Genomic DNA, 26,820 nt, shown 5'->3' with positions numbered 1-26,820 from the left:
CAAGAGGAAAATAAAGGACACTAGAATGAGGTCTCTTGAGTGCTCTTTATAAAAATGGGACGATATGAATAAACATAGAGCTGTAGCTGGCAATGCAAAATACATTCAAATTAAAAGCAAATATCATTAAGACACAGTATGCTAAGTATGTAAATAGAATGAAGCCTCCTTAAACAGAGAACCACTGAAAAATGCCTACATTGTGTCAGAAATGCAATTTGAAATAATGATCTGTGAGGAAAGAGAGACCAAAGCAGACATCAGCTTTGTCCTCTTTGTCCCCCAGAGCCACTCAGTCTCGTGCTGCCTTTGGTGGCTCATATTGGGCTCTGCCTGCTGGTCTATGGTTTTTCACTAACAAACATATTTTCCAAGTATGGAAAAGCACGAAGCAGCTCTTTGATAACTGCAGGTCAGTAAACCTTGTAAATTGCTGGAGACTTTGTGTATCCTCTAAGTGGCTTTTTTATAACTTGAATCCTTAAAAACGTGCCTCAATCTTGCTTTAAAAATGGAGTCTTGTGTTTCTTTTTAAGGTTAATACTGGAATAAAGATTCTCTGAAATGATTTCTCAGCTTTCTTTAGTGTAATTCAGTCTTTAAAAGTAGATTTCACAGCATTCCAGGTGACAGTCCCCAGTGGACTCCTCTTGCATGGGGCATGTTCCCAGCCATGCTGGTGCATTGGAGCAGCACACAAGTGCAGCAAGCTCTGTGTCAGTGTTGTTGCTGCCCCTGCTCTGCTCATGTGAAACCAAAGCATTGCAAACTGCAGACATCAGATAGAGGAGGACTTTTCTCATGAATATATGAATAACCTGCAGTTATTCATTTGGAGCAAATGAGAATAATATTTCTACCATATTTATGCAAATATGCCTTTTGGCACTGGTTACCATGATGGAACATCTACAAGAATCTTGTAAGAATGAATGATAGAGTGATGAAATAAAATAATAATATTCTCCTATGAATATTTACTATACAAAAGGAGAAAAAAGGCAGCATATAAAAGTCTGTGTGTCATGTATAGCTTTGAATCTGTGTTTTTCAAAGGTTTCTAACATCTTAAGTGATAAATAATGTTGCATACAAGTTCCTCTTTCTAGAAGTCATAAAAACCTTTCTTTTTATTTGACTAACTTACCTTTGGGCATAATGTCAGGCTTTGAACTGAAGGATCCCTTTTTACAAATGTAGCCTAGTCTCTGGTTGCATGCTTGGTTTTCCCACTTAGCATTCTTTTTGGGATTCAACACTCCACAGATTTTCCCAGGGAGCAGGAAAGGACTTCCTTTAAGTAACAGAAAAAATAAAATCTCACAACAATAAATGAATAAAAAATATTAACAGAAATATCAAATCACCAGTAGAAATATCTGCTTTATATGATTCCTTGAATCACTAATAGGAAGAAAGCCCTTCCATACAGCATATCTGCCTTGAAGTTTATAGGATGCTTCCTTTAGTCAATACATGAATGAAATAATGACCCTCCACTGACTTTACTATCAGGATAGCATTGGAAAATGTCTAATTATTTTCCTGACACTCTAGTTCTTACAAGAAGAACTGCTGAAACTGGACCTTTACCTTGTGTCAAAAACTTCCAAACTAGAGTATTAAGTTATATTATCCATCCAGTATATTTCAAGAGTTTCACAGTGCTGTTTTCCTATGCAATAGCTTTTTTCTTTTCTGTTTCAGTGTGCACAAACCTCTGTAGGCAGCAAAGGAAAATTTCCTGATATAGCTTTTGAAAACTCAGAGGAGAGTTTAATTTTTCCTTTGACACCTTGTAACTTTCCCTAATCAGGAGACAGACTGGAATACTCCTGGCACAAGAAGCAAAGAGAAAACTCGCCCTGTATGAGGAACTCCACAAACTCACCCCATGGCTCCCTAAGCTTCTCAATAGTGTTAAGAATTTCTCCAAACAACACAGTGGAATTATTTGCTAAATATTTTGCTGCTTGTGGAAGATTTGACTTATATTCACACTTGTGGACAGCACTTTATAGAAAATTCTGATGTTTGATGTGTAGGGTTATGTATCACTCCAAATTACACTCTGCTTTCATAAACAAGCTCTCTGTTTAGATAAGAGAATAAAATACTATGCCATAACTGATATCCACTGTGAACTTTGTGATTTGAAAGTGTTAGTCTTAAAACATAGATTTAGATCTTGAATTATTGTAAATCAGAATGGACTTTCCTGAAATAACCTTAGCTAGTGCAATTTTCATAAGTTGGTATCTTATCAGAATTAATGCAAAGATTACAAAATAGATACATCTCTTACCTGGAGCCCAGTTTAAATATCTGAAAGGGCTGCCCCCAGCCCATTGCCATCCACTGTTGAAATCCAAAGCATTCAATCCAATCCAGAAGGCAAAACCAAATTCTTTAGTTTGCTCTAAATTAGAAAAAAAAAACCAAAAAAAAAAACCTCAGTTTTATCTCTCTATTCTTATTCGTAGTAATATCATCTAAAACAAATTAAGTGTAAAGTAAGAAATTCATATTTCTTATTTTAAACCAGCCCCAAGCCAGTATTTTCTGCTTTTCTGAGATGCACTGATCACAAAAAGTAAAATTTGTAAATAAACGTATATTGATTTACCAGAGATCTTAGTAGAGCAAATTAACACCTCATTTCACTATTTAAATAAGACTTTGTTTATCTCACTTGCTTTCATTGGAACATAAGACATGTAAAAAAGCCCTGATTTTCATAGAGAATTTTGCTAAAAGTCTTCTGTAACAGATTTCATGGAAAAATTCAATGTATCAATATGGGTTTTTTTCAGGTTTTTTTTTCTGTGGGAGTTCATTCAAAGCCTCCTTTACGCTATTTGTAACCAAACAGATGCTGTGATACCTGTATCTGAAATCCACTGGAGTTATTTTGATTTTATGTTATGCAAATTACCCCTATTAGGACCAATCCAACCATCATCATATGTTCTCCTGAAAATATTAATAATCCTTGAAACACAGTGGTAAAAGGTAAATTAGAAGGCCAGGCTGCAGCCCTGGTCAGGAATGAGTGCCCTTGCACAAAGGTGAGCAGAGGAAACCCTTCCCTGGGACAGACTGCAGGAGCTCCCATCTGGAGCACAACTCTGCCATGGGGACATTTCACTCCCAAAGGGGTTTGTGACCAATGCTTCATAAAAAAAAAAAAACATAAAAACAACATAAAGAGTTCAGACCATCCCCCTTTTGGTGGCTGCTGAACCACCCCTGACCCTCTGCCCTCTTTCTTCACTGAGACAGACAAGGCAGCCAAGCTCATCACAACATATTTTATGGTCTATCCTTTTACCTCCTATATATGCTTGCTCCTGTGTCTCTGTAATGCTTAGCAGTTCTGCATTTTGCTGCTGACAGCTTTTCCTTGCTTGGTGCCATGTTAGAGCTGATTCTGAGTTTATCTGATAGTGAATGCCGGTTGAAACATCTTCTGTCCAAAATCTTTCTGTGGTCTCTGGAAGAAGTGACATAGAACACTCTCCTAGTGGACTCACACATACCAACTTAAAGAAAATAAAGTGTGTAATAATGCAAAATCTCTAAAAACGCACACAATGCATCAGAAAATAAATAATGAAATATGTCTAGGCAGCAAATTAGAAAAAAATACTACTTTTTAAAAAATTGAAAATACTATTTAAAATTTCTTTATTTTCAGAAAGGAGTGAATTGTTTCCCAGTGTTTGCTTTTGAATTTTCTCATAGTGCAACTGTTGTTGTAGGTAAACCAGACATGTCTATTGATTGAAATAAAGAGATTCCAGAGTGAAGTTAGAGGAGAAAATCAAGTGTGTAGGTGAACTGTGACCCTGGAGGCTCTTCATGACTGATGGAACTTCCTCTTAGGTCACCATCAAGAGAAGCAGTTTTTCCAAAAACGATAGAAAGTGGCCTTTGACAAACAAGCTTGAGAAACAATAAAAGAAGTCTGGTATCACCAGTGTTCAGCTCAGCTGCTGTCTTTGCAGAGCAACTCACTACACCTGGTGAAACTGCTATTATTGGGAAGGGCATTGGAGAGACCAATGTTTGTGTCCTGAACTGGAAAGATCCAAACATAAATTCAGCACAGAAGACAGAAAAAAGATGGGAGCGGAGGATAATTCTCACAGCAGCATTTTTGTGTATTCTGGCAATAGGAAACTAGAGCAAGATAGAAAATTAAAGGGGGAAAAATTAGAAAATATCAGTTTAAGTGAGAATTGACCTATAGGGAATGCCTGAGGAATGAAGAGAAATAGAAATTTTTGGAAAGGAACATGAATGTCTAAATAATAATGTCTGAATTAATGCTGTTCATGCCATGCACTTAAGTCCCATAAAAGAAACTCTTCACCCCTCTGGTTCACAAAGAGAAACAGTCACCTCCAGCAAAGTCAGAACCTTTCTGGACTGAAGCACTCTTTGGTGGCACCTCTTGCTCTCCATTCACTACAGAGAGCTCTCAGCCATTGGCACTAGTGTCCAGTCAGGAGATTTTCATTTGGGCTACTTAAACAAAATCAGGCAGGGGTGCAGCAGATAGCTCATAAAAAACCTGGCTGGTCAAGAGATGGTTTGCTCAACAACATTTCATGACAAGTTAATAAGTAAAATGCAAGACTTACCTATTAGTGGGCAAAATCCATACAGTTTATCAGCATCAAAATCTGCAGTTGTTGCACACCAGAGCAGCCCATCTGACCTGCCAGCATCTGTGCACTCATTGTACTGCTTGTCCTTGTATTTGAAAGGGAATACACAAGGCTGTCCATTGGCATTTCCTTGTAATGTAAAAGTAACTAGGGGGAAAAAAGTGGTAAGAGGACATGAAAATAATAGTAATAAAATCCTACATCTAAATTTCTAGTAATGGATCTATCTATATATTTGTCTATCGAAATTGAAAATTATGCAATCTTTTAAAATTATTTTTTATCATAATTTCTTGGCCAGTGTAGCAACAGATTTTAAATACATTTTTTTTTAGTAAAATGAGAAGTTTAAATATTGTAGTTAGAATTTTATACATATACACCACAGACAAGTCAAATTCTGTAATGAAAAGTTGGTGACGCATTGTGGTTTCTGAGGTGAAAAAAACTACAAACTAAAACAACAGTGAGTCCAATGCATTTTTGTTTTCTCAATAAGTTTTATTTGCTGGATTACTCTATCCATAACCACTCTTTTACCCCATCTGTTCCTTAACTGTTGAAACAAACAGGGTGGCTGACCAGAGAAAATACAGACCAGATTGTCATGAGCATATTTACACAGTGAAGATTTTAGGTTTCACTTGCACATTTCTCCACTTGGAGAAGTCTTGCAGACTCATTCTGAACTCAGATTTTTTAAGGTTAGCAATGCTTTGTATTTTTAAACTATTACAGTATAATGGGAATGCTCTTTTATTGTGAAATTTTTGATATAGACTATCAGTCTCACATTCATGCAAACTTGTTCCTCCACTCAGTTCTCCCCATATTACTTTTTAATTTTTTCTCTTTAACTGTGCCCAATGACTGCTAAACATCTTTAGAATAGAACTGTTCTAATTTGGTGAGGCTGGAGGGGAGGAGCCTGTTCTTCCTTCTCATACCTCATGTCATGGGGCAGAAACTCCCATTAGTTATCATGTAAATATATAAATCCCTTGACTGATCACTGGGTATGATGAAGGTAAATGGAAAGAGGTCCATGCTCCCTCGTATTTTATTTCCCTCCCACACAATGCCATCTGATTTAATATTTCCACTGAAAGAAATTCCAGTTTAAAGATCCTTCTATTATTACCTCAATTTTTCCATCATCCCTACACACCCCCCTTTTATTCTGTGAATCAAGAACTGCCAGGGTACCTAACATACTCTTTAGATAATGTATCAAATCTGATAAAACATACAAAATAATCAATCTACACATTGAAACTGCAAAGCTGCCCAAGGTAAAGCATTTTCATATCTAGTTTAATACAAAACTAACAGGAAGCTTACCTGATGACTGCAGTGAACATTGCATGAGGGAAAGGAAAACTAGAAACCTGGAGAAACTCATTGCCAATGTAACTTGCTTCTCATTCTACCAGAAGCTGGATTAGAGGATTGGCAATATAGAAAAATCCTTCTCTCTGTAGACAGTAATGGGTCCTTCTCTGTGTCAACGGGTTGATGGATAAAGCTCTGTACTCTAAATAAGGAAATGTCTTGTCACATGGTATTTTGAAATAACTGGAGTGCACACTGTAAACACTGCTCTCTGAAGAGCAAGTCCCTTCCAAAAATGAAGTCTCCATCCTTGCAAATAGCGGTGGAGACATTTGTCATCTTCTGTGACATTGCTAATAATAATACAGGTACGTTGTTGGGGTGCTACACAGGACAGACCTGGAAAAGCAACCTGAGAACTGGGGACAAGCAACCCACAGTGAAATATCATCAGTTAAAACTCTCAGTTTTTACCCTTACATCTCAGAAACAAACAAATCCCAGTGGTTCAATACATTGCAATAATGTCACACACTATATATGTAGAAGAAAAAGAAGAAACTTTACAGAAACTGCAGTTTTCGGTGCATTGTGAGTTCTTGCTCACTTTGAGGCAAATTTAGCATCATTACACTGGTTTATTTGATCCCAGTTTGGAGCTAGGCTGTTCATAATTGCTTGTCAAAGACCCAAAAAAAAGTGAAGATCTTCAACACTGCAGTCTAGTGGTAAGCTTCTCTGTAACAGAAAGGAAATTCTTGCCTGGAATACTTTAATACTTTATCAAGTAAAAGGATGCATTTATCTATCTGAGAAATTCCTACTGAGGCTGTTTCAGGACAAAGCCAAAGATCAGCTGATTTGGAAAAGCTCCTTTTAACCTGTGAGCAAAGTGCTCATCTGTAGACTGTATTGGCATGGCAGTTTTTGTACAAATATGATGCAAAGCCCTGCTGCAAATGTTCACAACTCCTGCTATTCCTTCTGTTTATTTACATCAGTGAAATTAAAATAAGTTGTGATAACAAAATTGAAAAAATCAAGAAGTGAAATAGCCAGCAGTGAGATATATATAGAAGCTGAACAGTAGATGTCACAGGAGGAGCAAATATCATTGCTTTCATTTTTTAAAGTGTTGGGGAAAATTATTGCAAGATCTAGACAAGCTTGTTGACTTGACTGTAGAAAGTAGTAAGAGAGAAAAACATTTTCTGAAAAAAGTCTGGATTACAGCAAAATTAGGAATTGAATGAATTGTTAAATAATAACTATTTTGTTTGCAGGTCACATAAGGAAAGGCTTAGCATGAGCAAGGCTTGCAAGAGTGGCTGGCTCTAGGTCATGGAGCTGAATGGTGCAACAGGCACCAGTGTGGTGGGGCATGAATAGAAGCTGAGTTTCCTGAGTAAAACTGTATTTTATATACATCTGAAATAACAAAATGAAATTGCTCTGACAAAGGAAATCCCAAGGGAAAATACCGGGAGGACACAATTCCTGCCCAGTTTCCTCATTTGCCTCACTAAGTGCCAGCCTGGATCTAGTTCAAGCTGGGCTTTCTCTTGTGTACATGGATGCTTGTGAGGATTCCTACAGTGGTGGGGAAAGATTAATGCAGACACTGGGGTAGGCTGAAAGAGGAATTGAGTGCTTCACAGCTCCCCCTTTGGCATAACCAACCTGCTTCACATTAGCTGCAAACATTTTGGGGCCAGTATCTTGTATGCTGCATAACACTTTGTGCAATAACCTGTTCTCAGCAGTGTCCTGCACTCCTGTTTGTATTTACACCAAGAAAACTGAAGTTCAGGAAAGGAAAGCAGCTTCATTAGTTATTTTGTTTTTTCTTTTTCCTTTCTCCTTTTTTTTTTTTTTTCCCCAGCTTGCTCAATAGGCTCTGTGCAGCCTGGGGACACAGGTGGCTTATATTATATTATATATTCCTGGGGATATCTGCTTAGCATTCTTTTTCATAAAGTGTTTAGTTACTTAATTGTATTTACAACTCACTTAAAAGCCATCTTCTAGTGTTTTCTACTGTTTTTCTGACATCTAAAATTTACTCTCTTGCAGATTTCTAGTACAGAACCATCTGCTGCATTGCTTAGTTTCTGTTCCTTTTTCTTGCATTTAAAAATGTGAAGTTGGTGCTTATTCAAGCTGAATTCAAAGTGGTGAGGAGAAAAGCCCTCCTTGTAATTGACAGAAGAGTTATTGTGCTGACAGGAGCACCTCCCTTCCCCTTTTCCCTCACTTGATTCACAGGAAATGCTGAAGATGAAAATTACACTAATAGAAAACTTATTTATTTATTTCAAAGCATTAACAAAAAGGAGCAAGAATGTCAGGGTAAGAATATTTTAATTCATGTAAATAAACATAAAAGAGTTAAAAATCACAATTGAATTGCGATTACAACTTATACCTGGTCTTAATACTTTTATCAACCATTTTCCATAGCAGAAATGAACATGACAAGACTTTCTGTCCCAAAATTTTCTGAGAAAATAATATGAAGCAGTTTGATAAGTGTTATAGGATTTAGCCATAAAGAACAATAAAAGTACTGGTCTGGTGCAGTGGAGTTTGTGCGGTTAAATGAGTTCAAGTTTGCAAGAGAGTTACGTTCCAATTTTTAAGATTTATTTTAGTGCTCACAATGTCACAGCAATGCAGTTCTAAATGGCATTCACACTTTACTGGACATTCATTCTCACTAGTTGGCTTTCATAGTCCTTTTTCAATATGTGTTTGTTTCTGACAAGTTTTTTTGCATGACCATTCTTGATAAGGCACTTGAGAACATCTTGACCATTATAACACCAAACTCTAATTCTGATTTTGTAAAATATGAATGATAAAAAAATCAGCTAGTGCAAAAACAGGGAAGTGATTTAATTTAAGATTATACTAGATCTCACTAGAGATTTTTAACAGATACATCCTTTAATTTCAGTGAGTAACTTGCTGCTCCAAGTAAAATGCCACAGGACCCATTCTCACCAATGCTTCAGTCACCAATACATCATTTTAATAGTGTTTCATTGCCAGAATCTGTTGAAAGCTCGTTTCGTCTTTTTCTTTTGTAGAAATAGGCTGCCATGCCAGCTCCAAAAACAGCTACAACAGCCAAGAAAATAAGTGGCCAAACAGAGGAATGAACAAGTGGGTGAGTCTCTTCATTCTTTTCCTTGCCTGAAATGAATCCATATAATTGTGAGAAACCATAGTAGTTTTTATTTCCACATACAACATGAAAGCATGAAGGAGATGCCCTCTTCTACCTGAACTTGAGGGCTGTAAATCTGAGCCCTGGATTGTTGCTCATCAGTAGTAAGGTCTCTGCTCCTAAAGCTAATATGGTTTTAGTGGATCTGGAGTACAGTGATGTACAATACATGCAGTGGATGATGGCAAGAATTTAATGAAAATGTATGCTTTAGATGGATGTGGGGTGCTAAGTACTGAAAATCAGTTTTACAATATTTTTATGTTACACGATTTACTATAATATCTTTGGAGGAAAATTTCATATACATCTGCATGGTTTGCAAGAGCCTAGTTAAAGGTTAAAGCACTCTGTAGCTGCTCTGGTCTGGTCAATGCTGCAGGGTTAGCCCTGCAGCAGCCCTGTTAGCCAAGAACAGGTGAGTGCTCTTGGGCATGTGAAGGCACCTGGGGTTACTATGAGTGATTCGTAACCCTGCAACTCAGTAGGACTTGTTCTCTAAAAGAGAGTGGTTTATGAAAACCCATTTTAAATTCTTCCCCTATTTAGATTTTTCTTAATTTTCTTATGAAAGCTCTTACCTTTTTGCTTTATAGGACTCCCATTTGGGTCAACTTCAATGAATATCAGAGAGAAATCATATGACACTTTATTAGAATATATACATTTGACTGTTTGCAAAAATTGTACAAGAACAAAAACCTTTGAAGTTCTACCATATTATTAACATATATGTCTGCTACCAAAGGCAACAAATTGAGGCATTCACTAAGCTTTCACTCTTTCACCATCCTAGTTAACATGACTTTCTCCACTTTTGAAACTTCATATTGTTTTTATATTGCCAACATTAAAATAGTGACTCTTTTCTATTTTCATTCAAAATAAGGGGCATTCACATTTTTCCTGAAACATTAATTTTAATGTGCTAAGAACATGATGTACCACTGGAGATTAGTTTTACATGGCATATTTTGGGTAGATCTGCATGTTTAGCTGTGAAAAAATCTTTTATTCCAAAACTTCTTCCCAAGAAAACGCCTACTAAATCACATGAGTAATCTTCCTATTTGCCTCTGTGTAAGACAGAGAAAGAGAAAAATAAAAGACCTTTATAACATTGTTTTGTTGCTGTTAAAGAAGTGCAAAAAAAAAAAAAAAAAACAGTTGGCACTTAGAAATGGAGAATTATACACACAGAATTAAAGATTTCTAAATTAACATGAAAATATTTCTCATCTTGGCTCTTCAACATTACAGTTTGCAAACACCCTTGGTATCCAGAGAAGAATTTATGAAGGCAAAATGTAAAGTGAAAGCAAAGCAGAATGCAAAATGAATAGATACAAAAAACCAATAATCCCTGCTAAGGCAGGAAATAGTACATATGGGAGCATGGTATGATTCAATGGATGAACTTTAGATATTCCTTATTACTTTAGTACTGTGTAGGATGGAATGTAACTTATTACTAAGTCTTTAATAGGAATTGGTTGATTTACTGCTGTGGGCATGTGCAGATTTAAGCAGAGAAATTAACAGTTGCAGGGGAGATGACTCTTTCTTGGTTACAGTTTAGCATCTTTTTCTAGTTAAAGACTACTTGGAAAATGAGTAAATGCTAACTTGGAATTTTCAGTTATTTTTTTCACCACCTACCATGTCTTGAGATATCTTTAACATTGATATCAAAATTTTTAAGCTTTTTATCCAAATAACAGAATCTTAAAACTGGCTTTACAGCCAGCCTTTTTTTTTTTTTGAGGTTTTCAACATAGGACAGAGATGCAACCCATGATTTACTGGGAACAATGCACAATGAAAAAACTAAAAAATTAAATCTGATCTCACAGCTACTGCAAAAGAAAGTGCAAAGGTTTAACAATGGCTAGCTACCATTTTTTTCGGTTAGATAGATTGACTTTTAACATCTAGGTCACAAGAATAAAATGATCCTGGTTTCTTGCAGACAATTTGCTTTGTATCTCCACTTGGGAATGATTCAGGTAGTGTTTTATCTCTGAAGCTTTAGTCTGGTATATAGAATACTGTGTGAAATTTTCCAAAAATGTTGATAAGACATCTTCTCTAATGACTTGAAGTCTTAATTTATAAAGGAAGTGTTCCTCATATCATTATTGCAATAGGAACAGGTGACCTTCTAGAATTCCTGAGGCATTATTGAATCAGGGCCAATATGAAGCTGGTTTGGTATGTTGGGGAGTAATATATTTTTTGAGAATAACAAGCTAGAAGAGGAAGATTGATTCTTCATAATGATTCCTCCTTGCAAGGCTATAATAGCAGTTAAAATTATCAGTTCTTGGAATAGTCATACCCTTGGCACAGGTGTTTGGCAGGTGTCATTTCAATGCCTGTGTTAGGTACTCAAAAGTTTCTGAAAGTTTCATTCTCAACCTAGGCTGTAGGATATTATTATATTCCCATGTGACTGTGGACAGTGATGTGGAGAGCTTGCAGTCTGCTAAAATAGGCAATTATAAATGGCTAGAGAAGTGGGATATGCCAAACAAAACTTGCAGGCATTACTTCCAAACCTGTGGTGAGGGGCTTTAACAGTTACTAGTGAACAGATCTGTCCTGTCAATGGGTTGACACACTGAAGACTTACCTTTGGGTTTTTTGCAGATAAATCCTTTTTCATCAGAGCAATCCCTTTTGTCCCAATAGCCAGATGGTGCAGTTATTTCCACACACTGATGCTCCTCACCAAACTCTTTGTCCTCCCAGTTAACAAAATCCAGGACAGCATTATCTAGCCACAGCCACTGGCCTACAGAGCAACTCAGAGTAAAAAAAATTAAAACGCATCTATTTCATTAATATTTTAACTCCTTAGCTCAGCAGTTTACTTTAAATAACTACAGTAAGCCACTCTTCAGCAGAAACCCATGTTTATTTGTAAAAGTACAGTAATCCTCAATTTTCTTATCTCAGCAATGCATTTTTCCATTAAAAACTGAAATTAGGACATACCTTCCACATTCTGGTAAAGTCCTATCCAGAAGCCTCCTACTTTACTTCCAAGTGGTTGAATTTTATTAGTCAGAAAGTGAGATTCATCCATGTTTTCTACTGAAACCAAGGTAGCTCCTGAAAGGATTAATCAGCAAATATCTATAATCTATGTGAGCAAACACTGAATGACCTCCTCTTTTTAATCTGTACAAACAATAGCTTCTGGCAGTATTAATGCTGCTCTGTTGGTCTGTCCACTGCTCCTTGCAGAAGACAATGACCCCAGGATGGTATCCCACAAGCCAGGAGCTGATGGGGAACTCACACACAGGAGGCTGAGAAGAAAGAAGGCTGCACAAAGCTTATCCCCATTGTGCCAGCCTTAGAACTGCTTAGTAGGTAAAAAAAAATTATTTTTCTTAATCAATATCTTTACATTTTTATGTCAGTTTTGCATAAAGATTGGTACAAATCCTTTCAGTTGATAATGAAGGCTCTCACCTAAGCGAGCACACTCAAGGGAGGCCAGTGCCCAGGTTCTCTCAGCTGATGCTTCCAGGTAGTAGCAGTGATCATGGTAAGGGATCCAAGCCTGGAGCTCATCTGCTTCAGGACAGTCTCCAGGCAGCTCAGCAGGGTCAGTAGGAGCTGTCTCTAGAGAAGGCATATGGTATGGAATTGGTATTGCATTGTGAGTCATCTGTGATTCTGTGATTTGTGTGTAAATAGTGTGGGATTTCTCTCAGCCAGCTTTATCTGTCTGGACATCTACTCCTGACTATTCCCACATTCCCCCATCCCAGACAACAGGGATGGCCAAGCAGTCAAAAGTGTGAAACATCCTATTTCTCAAATCACATTTCTCAGGACAAGGAATCAAATTGCATCCTGCAACATGAAACTGCCCTGGCAGTGCTGTGAGCAAAGCAAACCCTGAGGGAGGGTAAAAATCTGGTATTTGCATTATCACAACACAGAAAGCTGTTGTAGGTTAATTAATCATTAATGCCACAGTCCCATGTTGTCTGGCTGCTTGGTCTCTTCATGCTGCCACTTTACAGCAAAAAAGCCATCAGTGGAGCATGCCTCTGCCAAGTCAGACTCTGTTTCTGATGATGGGTGCAACTCCAAATCACTTTGATAGATCTGTAGCTCTTGCACTGCATAAGCAGACCAAATGCATGCAGCCTTAAAACATAAAGGAGGGAAAACAGCATGATTCTACAAAATCTAGATGCAAATGTGCCTCTGCAAAGAGTTAAAGTAACATTCATATTGCCAAGGCTCTCCCAGTTTTCGCTCTAGCAACAGTGAATGGAAGTGAAACTCTTGTCTGTATTTCAGCTCAGTGACATTCATGTGTGAGCTTCCCCAGCTGAAGTTCATACAGTCAGTGCACAAACCCAGCACCTACTAATATTACATACAGATCATGTGATTTATGGTCATGTCTTGTAAAGAGCAAGATATACCTTGAAGACAGAGCTTCATCTTATGGAAACAGTTTTGCCATAATAGCAGTGCAGCCATACAGATTTTGCACAAGAGCTTTTCCTGTGCCTAAATTCATACATCATCCAATAGCAAACATCCACATTCTTCTGGGAGGTAGGTGCTACCTTGAAACTTAGTCCTCTGCAGGGGTAGCCCAAGCTAGAGCAATGTCTCCAGGATTAGGCATGGATTCCTCATGGAATTAAGAATGTGTCCTTAAAATTGTTACATGCCTTTACTTACCATCTGATATCATGCAAACTGAAAAGTAGCTCTCATTGCAAGATGCTGTTTTCCAAGTACCATCAAGATCAAGGTAAACACAAGCATTGCTCTCCTTTGGTTCCCCTGCTGCCCATTTTGTGTACCTGGTTTTCCAGTTATTGGTCCATTTGTAATAGCTACCACTCTGAAAACAAAGTAATTCTGGTTATATATATATATTTTCAACATAAAAAGTTCTGTCACACAAATACAGTGTAAATATAATCATATGTCTATTTGATTTTTTCAGAAAAAAGTGCAATTTTTTTAAAATCCCCTTCACTATTCTAAGCAATGTCACTGACCAATTTAAGTTACACAAGAACTACATAAGAAGACTGTTCAACACTGCATTGCTTTTGAAAGGATTTTTCTGAAGTAACAAACTTCTACAATATGGCAAGAAAGTCAGATGAGGCTGTCTTAGGTCATTTAGTAAATCCTACATCAAGAGAAGCAATTACAGAGAATTTGTCCTCTCTGATCTGCTTTATTTAGATTAAAATTGGGAACTATTTGTGCATAAAGATTACTTGACATTAAACAGTTAGCTTAAATCTTAAAATATCTCCCTAATACTCACAGTAACTTCCATTAATATAATAATAGCTCCAAGTATCCCCCTGTATATCACAGTGTTTGACTTTCAGGAAAGCCAACAGTCACTTCATGACAGCTGCACTTTCTGACTCTCAGTCTGCAGCTTGACTTCTTTTACTGTTTCTAGAACTTTCTGCTTTCATCTTTTGCTTCTTTTTCTGTGATTCTTCACTCCATCTGGTGGATGGAAATCCTTGACTCATTCTAGCAGTACCCCTAGATTTTTGTGCATTTTCACAGTGAAGCCATGCAGAATACAATTATTCCACTGTTCTAACTGGTCATCCAGAGGACTAGTGGAGCAGGAAAGTTCCTTGAGCCCCTCCCATCTATTCAGCACTTACCATATTGCTGTTAAGACCAATCCATATGGGTTTTCCATATTTCAGCATCTGGATCCACAAGAATGAATGGATGTAGGCATCTGAAATGCTGGCAAGTTCTGCAGATTTATCTTGACAATTTTTTCTGGCCTCTTCCCATTGCATTTCAGATGAAATTATTGAATAGCTACTGTCACCATAAGGAGTAAAGCCAGAGGCTGGGTTTGTTGTTGTCACTTCAGGCTGTGAGGGAACTATGGAGGAAAAACTGAATGGATGACTTTAGACCATACTGCTCTTCTGTAGCATGCAAGCTATAAAAACCCCCCCAAAACCCCAAAAAAGTGCTGAAAATAAGTTTCAAGCCATGGACCAAATCTGTTAATGTAACAAGATGAGTGAAATCCTGGATGCCCTGAAGTAGACTTGCTATAGACTTGACTGGTCCAGACTAAGACTCCTAAATTGCACATTTCACATTCTGTGCTTTAAGTTACCTGACGAAATCTGAATATCTGAGTATACATTTGTTTGTGATCACTGGTGGATAGGATTTAGGACAAGTTATTTAAGGCATTAACTGTTGCAATCTGTAGTCTCAGCTTAAGACTGAGATCTGATGTTAATTGATCACCACTCACTGTTAACTCCAAGTTGTTGGCCTGTCTGTAAGGGCTGTCATGTTTGAGTCAAGCAGTGTATATTTACACTTTTGTGTAATACATTGTAAATGTATTCAGAAGAGCTGGAATTGGGATCAAGAAAATTTAAAATGCCTCCATAAAACTATATATTTGCTGTGCAGGAAGGGGGTCTTCCTGCAAGCACGTTAGCTGTGCTGAGAGTGAATAGACTGCAGGAACTGACTGAAGTGAGGGATTAGGGAATAATTTTTACTCTAATAAAGCTGAAGCAAAATTGTTTTGTTATCTGTTCTGTGCCTTCCCTACTTCATTACATGCTTGGGCAGCTGCGATTTGTATAATTAAAATTCTGCAGAAGAAGAGTCAACATTCATTACTCATTTTGGTGTAAAAAAATAACAATATTCTTCTACAATAAAGACACATCCAAGAAGCTGTACATTTTGATTGACATCATATGGCATTCAGTAGAAATAGAAAAGGTTAAATGCTCTGCCCAGATTCATCCAAGAGAATGGGAAGATCACTGCAAGGACATGATACAGCACTTAGAGAGGATGCCTAAACCTCTTATACTTCTCTGAGAAAAAAAAATCATTTATTATTCCCTAGTATTATTCATGATTAGGTACAAAATCCCAAGGAAGATAGTGGTTCCTCTTCACCAATTTCTGTGAAACAAACTGTACTTTAAACATAGCACTGACTTAACACTGATGGAGCTCTGAAAGCCTGAGATTCAGAATGAGACTCAAAGCTGGAAGAAGTCACATCAGGTTGTATGTTCATCTTATCTAATCCAGGTATTCTTTCTCTTTAGGAGACTGGGTTGAGCAGAACTCACGTGGATTCATCTGGCACACGAAGCCTCTTTCGTTGTCACAGCTATCATCTCTCCACTTCCCGTCTGACTTCATGATGAAGACACAATCTGTCTGAAGGGAAGAGGAAGAGGCACAACCATTACAAAAGGCAATGAGGAGGGGGTGAGCTGAAGCTCCTGTACTGCTAGTGCAGGCCTGAAGGCAGAGAGGAGAGGAGCTCATTGAACACCTGTGTAATTCGTTCAAATTCCCTCGGTTTCTGCCAAGCAGCTTCCCCTGGTATTTATTAGTAACCCCTTAAATTTGAACCAGGCTTTCACTGGTGCCAGTTAAGGTCTGAAAGAAGTCAATTAAAACTCATTTTACCAGTTTTAATAAGAATCCTATAATGACTGCATGGATAACTAAGGTACCTATAATAAATCTTCTCAGTTCTGATTTTCAGTTATGTAGATCTGCTTCAAAACATTTTTATCAATGAGGAAAACAATACAAGAAATACAATTAAGAACTCTAATCTACACTAGTCTAACTGAAGCAGACTCTCTTGCAGAAAACAGATGCTCTTTACTGTTTTTTATAGTAGTTATCAAGTTACCATTATCAGATGCAACGAAACATTTTCTCTTTACTTCTTTGTGTTTAATTGCTCCAGCATTTCCTTCATTACTCCCCTGATTTTAAGATTGGCCATAACAGTCTTTTGGCATGTCATCCAAGTTTCTCCTTTATCCTGATTCAAATAAGTTTTAGTCATCAACAAGTTGACTGATGGTAGATGTTAAAAATCTTGGGTGACTAACTGCCAAACATTTCCTCAGAAATTACCACCTTTGGAAAAGAGGCTGAGTTTCAGCAGAGAAAGTAATTTCACTGAAGTTATCAATTTGTACCATCAGAAATGAGTAAAGCAGTGTGGGAACACATTAGCCAGGAGTGCGACATGTACACAGCCAAATTTTTGTTGCATAAAAAAAATCTTAATTTTGGTTTATTGTACCTTCTCTGTTTGGTGTTGCAGCTTTATTATTTGCATCCAGCAGTTTGGAGAGGAACTGATATAAGTTTCTTCAAGCTTCTTTCACAGACCTGTTTTTTTGTTTTTGTTTTTGTTTTTGGGTTTTTTTTTGTGATAGTTCAGATGGAAGGCTTAAAATCCCTCTTCAACAGAACCTTTGCCTAACATTTGGGTGTATTTGGAATCATTATCAGATTATTTGCTAAACTCCATTGTGCTTACAAAAGGACTTGTTTCGGCATCCTATTATTGCTGCTGTAACTTTTGTTATAGGAAAATCAACTAGCTGCCCAAGGTATACAGGTTACTTAAATTTCCTCTACCTCCAGAGCATCATCTGTCAATCTTTCAAACTCATAATAGTCAAAGTAGCTTTGCTGTTTTTCTGGTGCACCATTAACCCAGTTGGTGTAGGAAACTGAGCTTCCATCTGTCCAAAGAAATGTGGACTCTCTGTTGATATCATTCATCCCAATCCAAACATCAGCTGTGGCATACTTCAAATGATAGAAAAGGAAAGCTGTGGAGAAGCAAAGATTTCTCATTAAGGAAAGCTCATCATGACTTGCCCAAAAGAGGGAAAATATGGAAAAGCCCAGAGAAACTAAAATAAACCATGGACTGACCTGGCTAATAAGCACTTTTCATCAGGTAATCCCATATTCTATATTGGAGAGTATAGCAGTTTCTTTAGTGAGAGATTGAGATTTTTTTTCTTTCAACAGAGCCCATATACATACCTTGCACTTGTTCATTTGGAATAGTAGCCAGGTTTCCTCCCAAACTGATGCAAACATCTCGTGCAGAATGCCATATGAGATTTCTTGTTGTATTGGAAGCAAATACTTTGAAACACTGGAAACAAACCAAGCACTTTTTTCAAACTAGCAAAGATTGGAACTATTGTATGTGAATATTATCAATTAGCTCTAAGATGTAGTTTTCTGCAGAAAAATAAATCAGGGCTAGAATGAGTGACAGAGCTCAAGAGTAGAAAGTCAGGATGTCTACCCAGGCATGCACTCATCTCCTCTCATTGCACAAGGTGTAATCTGGGAGTCTGGTATCAAATAAACTTATTTTAATGAGGTCAAGTACATAAACACTTTTCACATTTTCATCTGCCTTCTTCCTGCAATAATAAAGGCATCATTTGAAACCAAGAAAATGTGGCCTTGGGTGACACAGCTGCAGGGAATAATCTCTACTGTGCTTTATTCTCCTTCAGATGACCATGGTTACAGCTGTTCATCCTGACAAAGGGTATGAAATATGCTTGGTACATTGACCTAACATGCTGAGGATGCAATAGCAGCACAGTGTACATAAAGTAGACAAAATAGCCTTTGGTAGATGGAGCTTCAACTTAAAACTCTTCTCTTACAGCAATGAGGACTTCTCAACTGTGTCTGAATGCAAAGCTGTACTCAAAGCAATTGTAGTTTGGCATCATCTTTCTGAATGGAAAGCTCTGTGAACCTCTAAAGGCTGAAGGGATTACTCAAATGCATTATTTCTAAATCTTTCCACATTTTCACAAGATTGACCATTACAAACTTGCATTTCTAAACAAAATAATGTGCATGAAGAGAGCAGGAGAGGTTTTCTTAAACTGTACCAGTGTATTTTAAGCCTGCACAAACTATGCTCCCTGAAATGTATCCAGCATACATCTACTTTTACTGTATTTCTCTGCAGAGTTAAATGTCTATTGTCACCTCAAAAAAAGCCCAGCCATCCACTCTGCACATTCTGACTAAGTAATTACTCTCCAGATTCGTTTTATATCCGTTAAAAATGTGAGGTTTTCAGGATTTTCTCTTCAGTTCTACTGCTTTACACAATTTACTGAAGATACTTGTTGGCATACCTTGTTGTTAAAAAATATCCAACTTTCTGGACATCCTCCAGGAGGCAATGGAGAAGGTAATGTTGAATTAATAGAACTGTTATGTTTTTCACATATAAATTTATGGGCAGAACCACAGTTGTAGTCACTCCACAAGCCTGAAAAAAAATCAATATGTTATAGTATTTAATATTTAGCAATAATAATTTATCACGTTTTTTTAAAAATAAATACAATTTTTTCAATTTTGTATTTCAGGCTACAGCTTGATCTGAAGGCAAAGTTAACCATGGCACCTTCAAATAAACTCTAATAGTAACAGCACTGCAGTCCCTTGTAGTTAATTTGGGATCCCTGGCCCATCTGCTCCTCATTCAGGGCTCTCTCCACAGTGTCTATACTTGTTTTTGGGGTTTTTTTGAGCTCTGGCATCATCACATTGCAGGCAGCAGAGGAAATACACCAGTAAGCAAATTTGAAAAGAAAATGGATCAGAAATGGGTAAGAAGGGAAATATCAGATCAATCTAGTGGCACTATAGTTTTGAAACATGAATTCTTCATAAAACATAAATTGAGAGATCAAAATGTATATACTAAATTCCCATTAGCCTCAGTTAAGGTACAGAAGTAGACTGAAGAGGAAACAGAACTCTAGGATTTTCAAGAAATTTGCATTTCAGTGTACTTGTAAACATATCTTAGAACATTAGATGTATTTTTTTTTCTTTCCTCATTGATTTGTACATTCAACTTCCATTTCTTGTAGCTATAAATGTTTTCTGAAGTTATGGTAGAGAACATAGACAATTCAAACTTTTACTAAAAGAAGTAGTAAAAAGCCCTGTAAAAAGCCCTGTAAAAAGGTGCAATATCAATCTTACAAACCCAGAAAGAAACATCTGCTTTAAATTACTCATGATACTGCAATCTCCCCATTCTAAGGACATGAACTCTTCCATGGCTGGTGGTCCATGACTGAGAAGAGTTAGTGCACTTTGTTGGCTTGTCACTGGGAAGAAATTGCAGAGAACAGCTACTAAAGATTGTGTGGCAGTTGACAGCAGGTGTTTGACAGCATCAGTTACAATCCAAGCAGAGACAAATAAAATCTAATAGTTTTGTATTGTCACTTACCATGCTCTGACACCATCACCACACAATTTTCTTCATTATTTTTAAAGTTGGGTTCATTAGGAGCCCAGGCCACATAGGTTACTGGAGTTCCATCCATCCAGCTTAAAGAAAAGATATACAAGTAGCTATTAATTAATACCTTCAGTTCTGACATGATAGTGTTAATGAACAGAATGTCTATCAGAATTCATGGAAACTGGCTACAATGGGAGAGACTGTTAGAGATTTCCCTTTTTTTGCTTGATTATTCTAATTTGAAGAAATTTCTGTAAAATCTTTCTGGTTGAAAAATAGAAAAAGAATACACAGAGCATATTTTCTGTTAATGGCCAGGATTGTTTAGACAACATTTAATACGAGAAATCAAAATCAATTAGTCATAATACATAATGCAGAGAAGGATATTAAATTTTATGGTTTTACAATACCTATTGTATTCCTAGTTCATATAATTTTCTCAGTCTGAGCATTTCTGTGTTTTCATAGGTGAAAAGAAGAATGAAAATACTTTTCTGTAGATTTTACCTTGCTCTGTGGGGGGTGGGGCATGTAGGGGAGTGATGTTATATTTTTCTCTAAAGTAAAGGACGTTCTGTCAACTTTGTTACTTTAGAAAGGATGGTTTTAAAGTTGAAATTTTTCCATGTTTATCTGCTTTTTACTTTAATATATTGTTATTGAAGGAAGAAGAGGTTGTCACCACATTTTAATCAGTATTAGATCAGTAAGCCTGAAGTAGGAAAGAAATTCAGCTGTCTCATCTAGTCTTGCTGCTACTGATACAATTGATCTAAATAAATGAGATTCTCACTGGATCCATGGAATGCTCTATGCCCCTAATTGACTCCTAAATCAGGAGGGTAAAGTCATCTACCAACTCAGTCACTATCAACTTCTCACCCCACTCTTCTTCTGCTCCTCTCAAGGTATGTGATGTACAAACATTCAAGAGTGGCATTAAAATAGAAAGGTTAAACTCAAAACTCTAACCTTTTCCAGGTCAACCTCAGAAGCACATTTTTTTACCTCCCAGACACGTCCTAACTAGAAAGTAGGAAGGTAAGCACCTTTGCCAAAAGGTACCATGCTCTTTGGTATTTCTTATTTACTTTAGAGTTGATTTGTGTGTTGGTCTTTTCACAATACTTGTTACTGTTTCTGTACTGTAAATTTCTGCTGACTTTTCTCCTGGAACAGGAGTTTGCACAGATTGACTTTTATACTCATTGCCTGTGTTTTCCTAACTCTGGAAAACCCCTGAGATAGATAGATAGATAGATAGATAGATAGATAGATAGATAGATAGATAGACAGATAGATAAAAAGCATAAGAAAGCCAAACCCTGTAATATAGGGCAAGTTTTAAGTGTATGTGTGTGTATGGTCATAGGTATAAAATTCAGCATAGAGAAGTATCACTACAATTTATGGGGCAAATCTCTGGAAGAAATTTGAGGAATGTGTGTATGGAGAGTAGAGCTGCTAAGCTTGGCTTACCTTCTTTGGCCAAGTGCTTACTCAAGGAAAAAAGCTTCCTTTACTATTTATTTTTGGAGAAAACTATAGGGACTATCTAGGACTATTCCAGTTTGCTTTGTACACGGTATGTGGAACAGCATTCAGACCTTCAAGAGAACATATGCAGTACCTCCAGCTACATAAAATATTCTATTTTTCTCTACATTTTAGAAGCTGCACTGATCATCTTAACTTACCTGAACTTTTTATCAAGGCTCACTCTTAGACCAATGTAGTAACCTATTTGCTCTCTCCCGTAGCTCTCCTAAATCAGAAAGACACTATTTCAATTAAAAAAAGAAGTCTTTGAAGCAAAACAAGCAGAAATTGGTACATCATTGGTTAGGTCCAGAGAGCAGCCACAGAAGTGCACAGCAGTAAAGCACCTGCTTGCAGTTAACCACAGCACTGTGTTTATACACCCAGACACAGAAGTCAGGATTTTATTTGGGGCATCAGAGCCAAGACCTGCAGCACTGAAGGCCCTTAGGATGGAACAGAAAAGAAGCAGATTTTGAGTCAGAAATTGGAACTCCTTCTCTATTCTCCCTCAAAGACCAGCTACTTCCCAAGAGCGTTGGGACCTTCCTGCATCACTCTTCCTGTCAACTGCATCAGTGCAGCTGGAGCGGAGCAGGAGAGGTCAAATCCCACAGGACCAAAGATGCACTTGGGGATATTTAATTAGGGAAAGTGCTGATGGCTTGCTTCTGAAACAACTCAAGTTTTACAAACAGATTGTCAAAAGTGTTTCTACTTTAGGCTGCCTGTATATAATGATTCTTACATTTTCTTTTAGTGCTCTCGTTAGGAACCTTCTCTCACTGTTACTGTTAACAACAACCAAGTCTGCAGAATTCTTCCTGCAAAACTCTTGGGCTCTTTCCATGGAAACCTGCTCTTTGCTGATATAGTAGAGCTTATCTTCATATATGACCCATCCATCTGCAGTGGTTTTATATTCTGGAAGATAAATAAGGTACCTTTAAATTCGATATGTGTAGAACACAAAAGCTTTTTTTAGAATAACAATTTTAAGGAAAAAATATGAATAATAAAAATAAATATATACAAATACCTACCATATGTGTCAATGGGTTCAGGTTTTAATGACACTCCTGCAAAAGAAGAAAATAGAAGGCATGTTGCATCTCTGTAGACTGTGTTATGATGTAGCTTGTAGACTGATGGCAAGAAGAGTGAGGAACAGAGCAGAGTTCTCCACTCCATTGTGACTGACCAGCAATCAGGCTTAGCCACACAGTTCAGCTTCACATCACTCAATATGCAATATTGTCTGCTTTAACTTTGTATCACAAACTATGCTTCACATCAGCAAAGCCATAGCTTTGGCTGAATCAGATTCCTGCACAGAGCAAGGTAAAGGAAAATTGCCCTTCCAGCCTGTAAGTCACAGTAGATTTATCTGAAGTACTTTAAACTGTGGCATACAGCTCCTTCACTGATCCATCTGCAGATATTCCATAATTCACCTGGGAGTATTTTCATCAAGAGGGAGAAAATTTCTACTAGATTTATTTTAGCTCTATCAAAAAAACTCTCTGAGTAATATTTATAAGCAAAAGGAAATACGACTTCGTGCACATGTACATATATATATATTTATATTTGTATACAGATATACAGATATGTACAAACACATATAATTATTGTGAATTATTTCTGGTTGGGATAGGAAAAGAAATTGCACTGCTGTGAACCAATGCTTTTCCAAAAGCTGTAGAATCCTGAATAATTCTACAGGAGATCCTGAAGTACCAACAAATCTGACAAATAGATAATACTTGATTTTTAGCTTCACCTGTGTTAGTATAAAAACCAGTATTGTAAGGAATACAATACAAAAAACTCCTTACCTCCAGCATTACAAAAATAAACACACAAGTTTCTTAATATTAAAAAAAATTGTAATCTTGCAAATATATAGATTATTTATACACCCTAATTTATGTAAAAAACTCCCATCAATTCATTGTTATCATTCATAATTGAAAAATCTCTGCCCATAATATGTTACTTAATGCCCTTGATCTCCATTTGGAAAAGGTAGTTCTTCAAAATTTTGTCTCTTTCTCCAGTAACTTAACTTAGAATGTAATTACTTATTAAACTTTTTAATCTTCTTGCCAAAAGCGAAGAAATCTACCTTGTTTCACCTGGCAAACCCAGTTTTGCTGCTCTTGGCACACTGAAAGAGACCACAGGCCAGAAGATCTCGCATAATAGAGTGAGCCACAAAACTTGCTCTGTCCTGAATTCCTTGTGCTATCATCCCAGTCTGTGTACCTCACCTGTGGAAGAAATAGAGACTTAGTTACTCTTTCCATCTGTTTTGGCAGCTGTACTCTCCACTGGAAAATAGAAACTAATTGGTTTTGCCTCGAAGAATCTGTTTTTAGCTCAAAAAAGCTGGCAGTGAAGGGAAAGCTGTAGGTGCAAGAATTTTAGAGTGAGCCAATGATGTCAGTGCTCAGACATGGCTGTCTTGCCATGGAGATCTTTTCCTCTTGTTTGTGCCCTGAGCTACAGACACAGGCAGAAGAGAAACAGGCAAAGGAACTGTTTCTAATGAACTTTGCCTAGCTGTGAACTTCACCCACATATCACTCATGCCAGTTATGCTCAGACAGGGTACTTTCCACTCCACATCTGGCCTGGTTCATAATTACATTGTCTAGCATCTGTCTGGCAGCAGTGACCATGTTGGGCATCAATTCAGCATTACTCTTTCTCTTCCCTGAGGTTAATGAGGATGGGAGTGTGATTTTTGGGAGGGAAGTCACGTCCTACAAATCTAGAGGAGTTACCTCTGAAGAAACTGACATCCAAATGGGGAGACCTATGTGATACAACCTACTTATTATTGTCAAGAATTCTTGAGAACATCCCTTTCTGAAACTTTTATGGAAAGTAGTGTGAACAGGATAAGATAAAAGGTCCTTGCCTGTGTTAATAATAAAAAAAAAAAAAGGAGTAGCAGTAAATGGAGGGAAATAATGAGGAATGTTTTGCACAGCTGTAGATATTTGCATAGGCTCAAGAGATGACTGGATAAAGTCCCAGAAATAAACAAATTAAAATTACAGATACGAGCTCCAGTTCTAAAAGACCCTGAGCTATCACTTAGTGGGGGATTCAGGAGTATACTGGGAAACATGCTTGCTGTTTTATTAGCTCTTTAAATGTTTATACCAGAGACAGGATACATGGAACAGTATAATTAATTTTTATGTTTTGATGTTAGGTATAAATATTATCTTATTGGAAAAGAAAATAAATTGGAGTGTTACACAGAAACCTGCAGATTCTGATGAGATACAGATAATTTCCATGTATTCAAATGTTTAGCTGTGATATTAGCCAGGACAATACAGATTAGCAGCTACATGAATGTTAGTAGGATTGGTGTTTTCTTTAATGAGGATAACAGCAAAAAGGCAGGAAGTATATGTACAAATACCAAAATATCTTAAGCAAACAAATATGATGAAAAATTAAAATACTCACTGGAGACCCATCACTCCAGGCAAATCCTTCATCTGGATTCAAGGAAAATATACCGAGCCAAATTGTTTCAAACATACAGCGAGTGGCTCTAAAAGAAATTACAGGACAGAGCAGTGTGTAAACATCAGCACAAAAAAAATCCAGAAATATATTGTTGAACTTTCTAGAGAACATTGTAAAAGCAGTGAAGGTGCAAATCTCCCTATGACCTCTGGTGAAGTACATACACATGTTTTTCACAGAAATCTGTGATATTTCTGTGGTTCAATGTCAATACCTTAGTCATCAGACTTATTAGTAGTATTGATCATGTATTTCCCTAATGCACTATTTACTTAGTGAAACCTTCACAGATTCAAAAAGTGGTTTCAGCACTGACCCCTGCAAGGTAAATACATATCTACTTCACCAGTAGATATATTGATCACATTTTCTACCCTTGTAGAAATACTGCTAATTTCATGTGTTTTTAATCTATATCTAGTAATCATAATACTGGTGGAGGGTTTTTTAAATTTTTCTCGACATGAATTACTCTTTTTTTCCATGAAAAAGTTAAAGAAGGACTAAATAGACAAATTTCAAAGTATCACAGGTCTTTTGGCTTTTGAGAAACCCATACATTTCAGAAATCATTGAGGATAATTCATAATAGTTCATATGAAAAGTCTTTAAATCTGTTAAGTTAAACTACACATCAAATAGCAACCTTATTGCTTCCATTAGGAATGGCATCTCCTCCTTAGTGTCAATGGTGACCAGATCCCCTCCTATTTGTCTGCAAAAATCTCGAGCTTCAAACCATGACTTCTTTCTAATTCTCGATCTGCAAAAACACTATGGAGAAATTAACTTAAAACAGATTTTATATATGTTACAATAATAAAAGAACCATAGTCTTGCTTAAACATAAGTGAGGTTTCATATGAGCCAAGTAAAAGTTCATAGGGGAAACAGTACTTCCCACTCTGTTCCTAGAATTTTTACACTAGACTTGCCTACCTACTTAGCATAGTGGTAAAAAAAAACAAAACAAAACAAAACAAAACAAAACAAACAAAAAAACAACAAAAAAAAAACAACAAAAAAACAAAAAAACAAAAAAACCCAAAAAAACGGAATTGCTAGAAGGGAAGAGGCAATACAACTTCCCAACTCCCTTTAATTTTTTTTTAACTGCAGGAGGGCCCAAGCCAACCTCAATGTGAAGGGAAAAAAGAGTAGCTGTGGTGGAGAGGCAAAATGGTCTGGGAGGAGTCTGAAATTCAGGCAAAGGAACGACCTAATGGTAATTTACAACTCTCACTATACATTTGCAGTATGATGTCTAACTAGTTGAAGAGAAAATAAGCACAGATTTGACCAAAGTTAAAAATATGATCTGGGGATAAAGGAGCCCAAATAAATAG

General features: G+C 36.9%; 2 protein-coding genes across 2 annotated transcripts in view; both read right to left on the bottom strand.

Annotated features, from left to right (window-relative positions):
* Window positions 1–6,203, bottom strand: part of LOC130249628 (macrophage mannose receptor 1-like) — a 32,329-nt gene extending 26,126 nt beyond the window's left edge. The window contains exons 1-5 of the mRNA XM_056484580.1: window positions 6,015–6,203; window positions 4,647–4,820; window positions 3,332–3,493; window positions 2,306–2,419; window positions 1,148–1,294 (exon numbers count right to left, since the gene is read on the bottom strand). Of these exons, the coding sequence (XP_056340555.1) occupies window positions 1,148–1,294; window positions 2,306–2,419; window positions 3,332–3,493; window positions 4,647–4,820; window positions 6,015–6,075 (658 nt within the window). The 5' untranslated portion in view covers window positions 6,076–6,203. The remainder of the gene's footprint in view (window positions 1–1,147; window positions 1,295–2,305; window positions 2,420–3,331; window positions 3,494–4,646; window positions 4,821–6,014) is intronic.
* A 2,146-nt stretch (window positions 6,204–8,349) lies between these two features.
* LOC130250441 (macrophage mannose receptor 1-like) overlaps window positions 8,350–26,820 on the bottom strand; it is a 29,614-nt gene continuing 11,143 nt past the window's right edge. The window contains 18 exon segments of the mRNA XM_056486164.1: window positions 8,350–9,200; window positions 9,816–9,848; window positions 11,867–12,028; window positions 12,232–12,348; window positions 12,715–12,867; window positions 13,951–14,116; window positions 14,916–15,148; window positions 16,383–16,473; window positions 17,704–17,900; window positions 18,121–18,235; window positions 19,251–19,387; window positions 20,366–20,466; window positions 22,081–22,148; window positions 22,671–22,846; window positions 22,966–23,001; window positions 24,051–24,195; window positions 25,412–25,499; window positions 26,121–26,248. Coding sequence (XP_056342139.1) covers window positions 9,031–9,200; window positions 9,816–9,848; window positions 11,867–12,028; window positions 12,232–12,348; window positions 12,715–12,867; window positions 13,951–14,116; window positions 14,916–15,148; window positions 16,383–16,473; window positions 17,704–17,900; window positions 18,121–18,235; window positions 19,251–19,387; window positions 20,366–20,466; window positions 22,081–22,148; window positions 22,671–22,846; window positions 22,966–23,001; window positions 24,051–24,195; window positions 25,412–25,499; window positions 26,121–26,248 — 2,316 coding nt within the window. The 3' untranslated portion in view covers window positions 8,350–9,030.

The sequence above is a fragment of the Oenanthe melanoleuca genome, chromosome 2, assembly GCF_029582105.1.
Source record: "Oenanthe melanoleuca isolate GR-GAL-2019-014 chromosome 2, OMel1.0, whole genome shotgun sequence".
Lineage (NCBI taxonomy): Eukaryota > Metazoa > Chordata > Aves > Passeriformes > Muscicapidae > Oenanthe > Oenanthe melanoleuca.
This window is presented reverse-complemented; position numbering and strand designations above follow the sequence as displayed.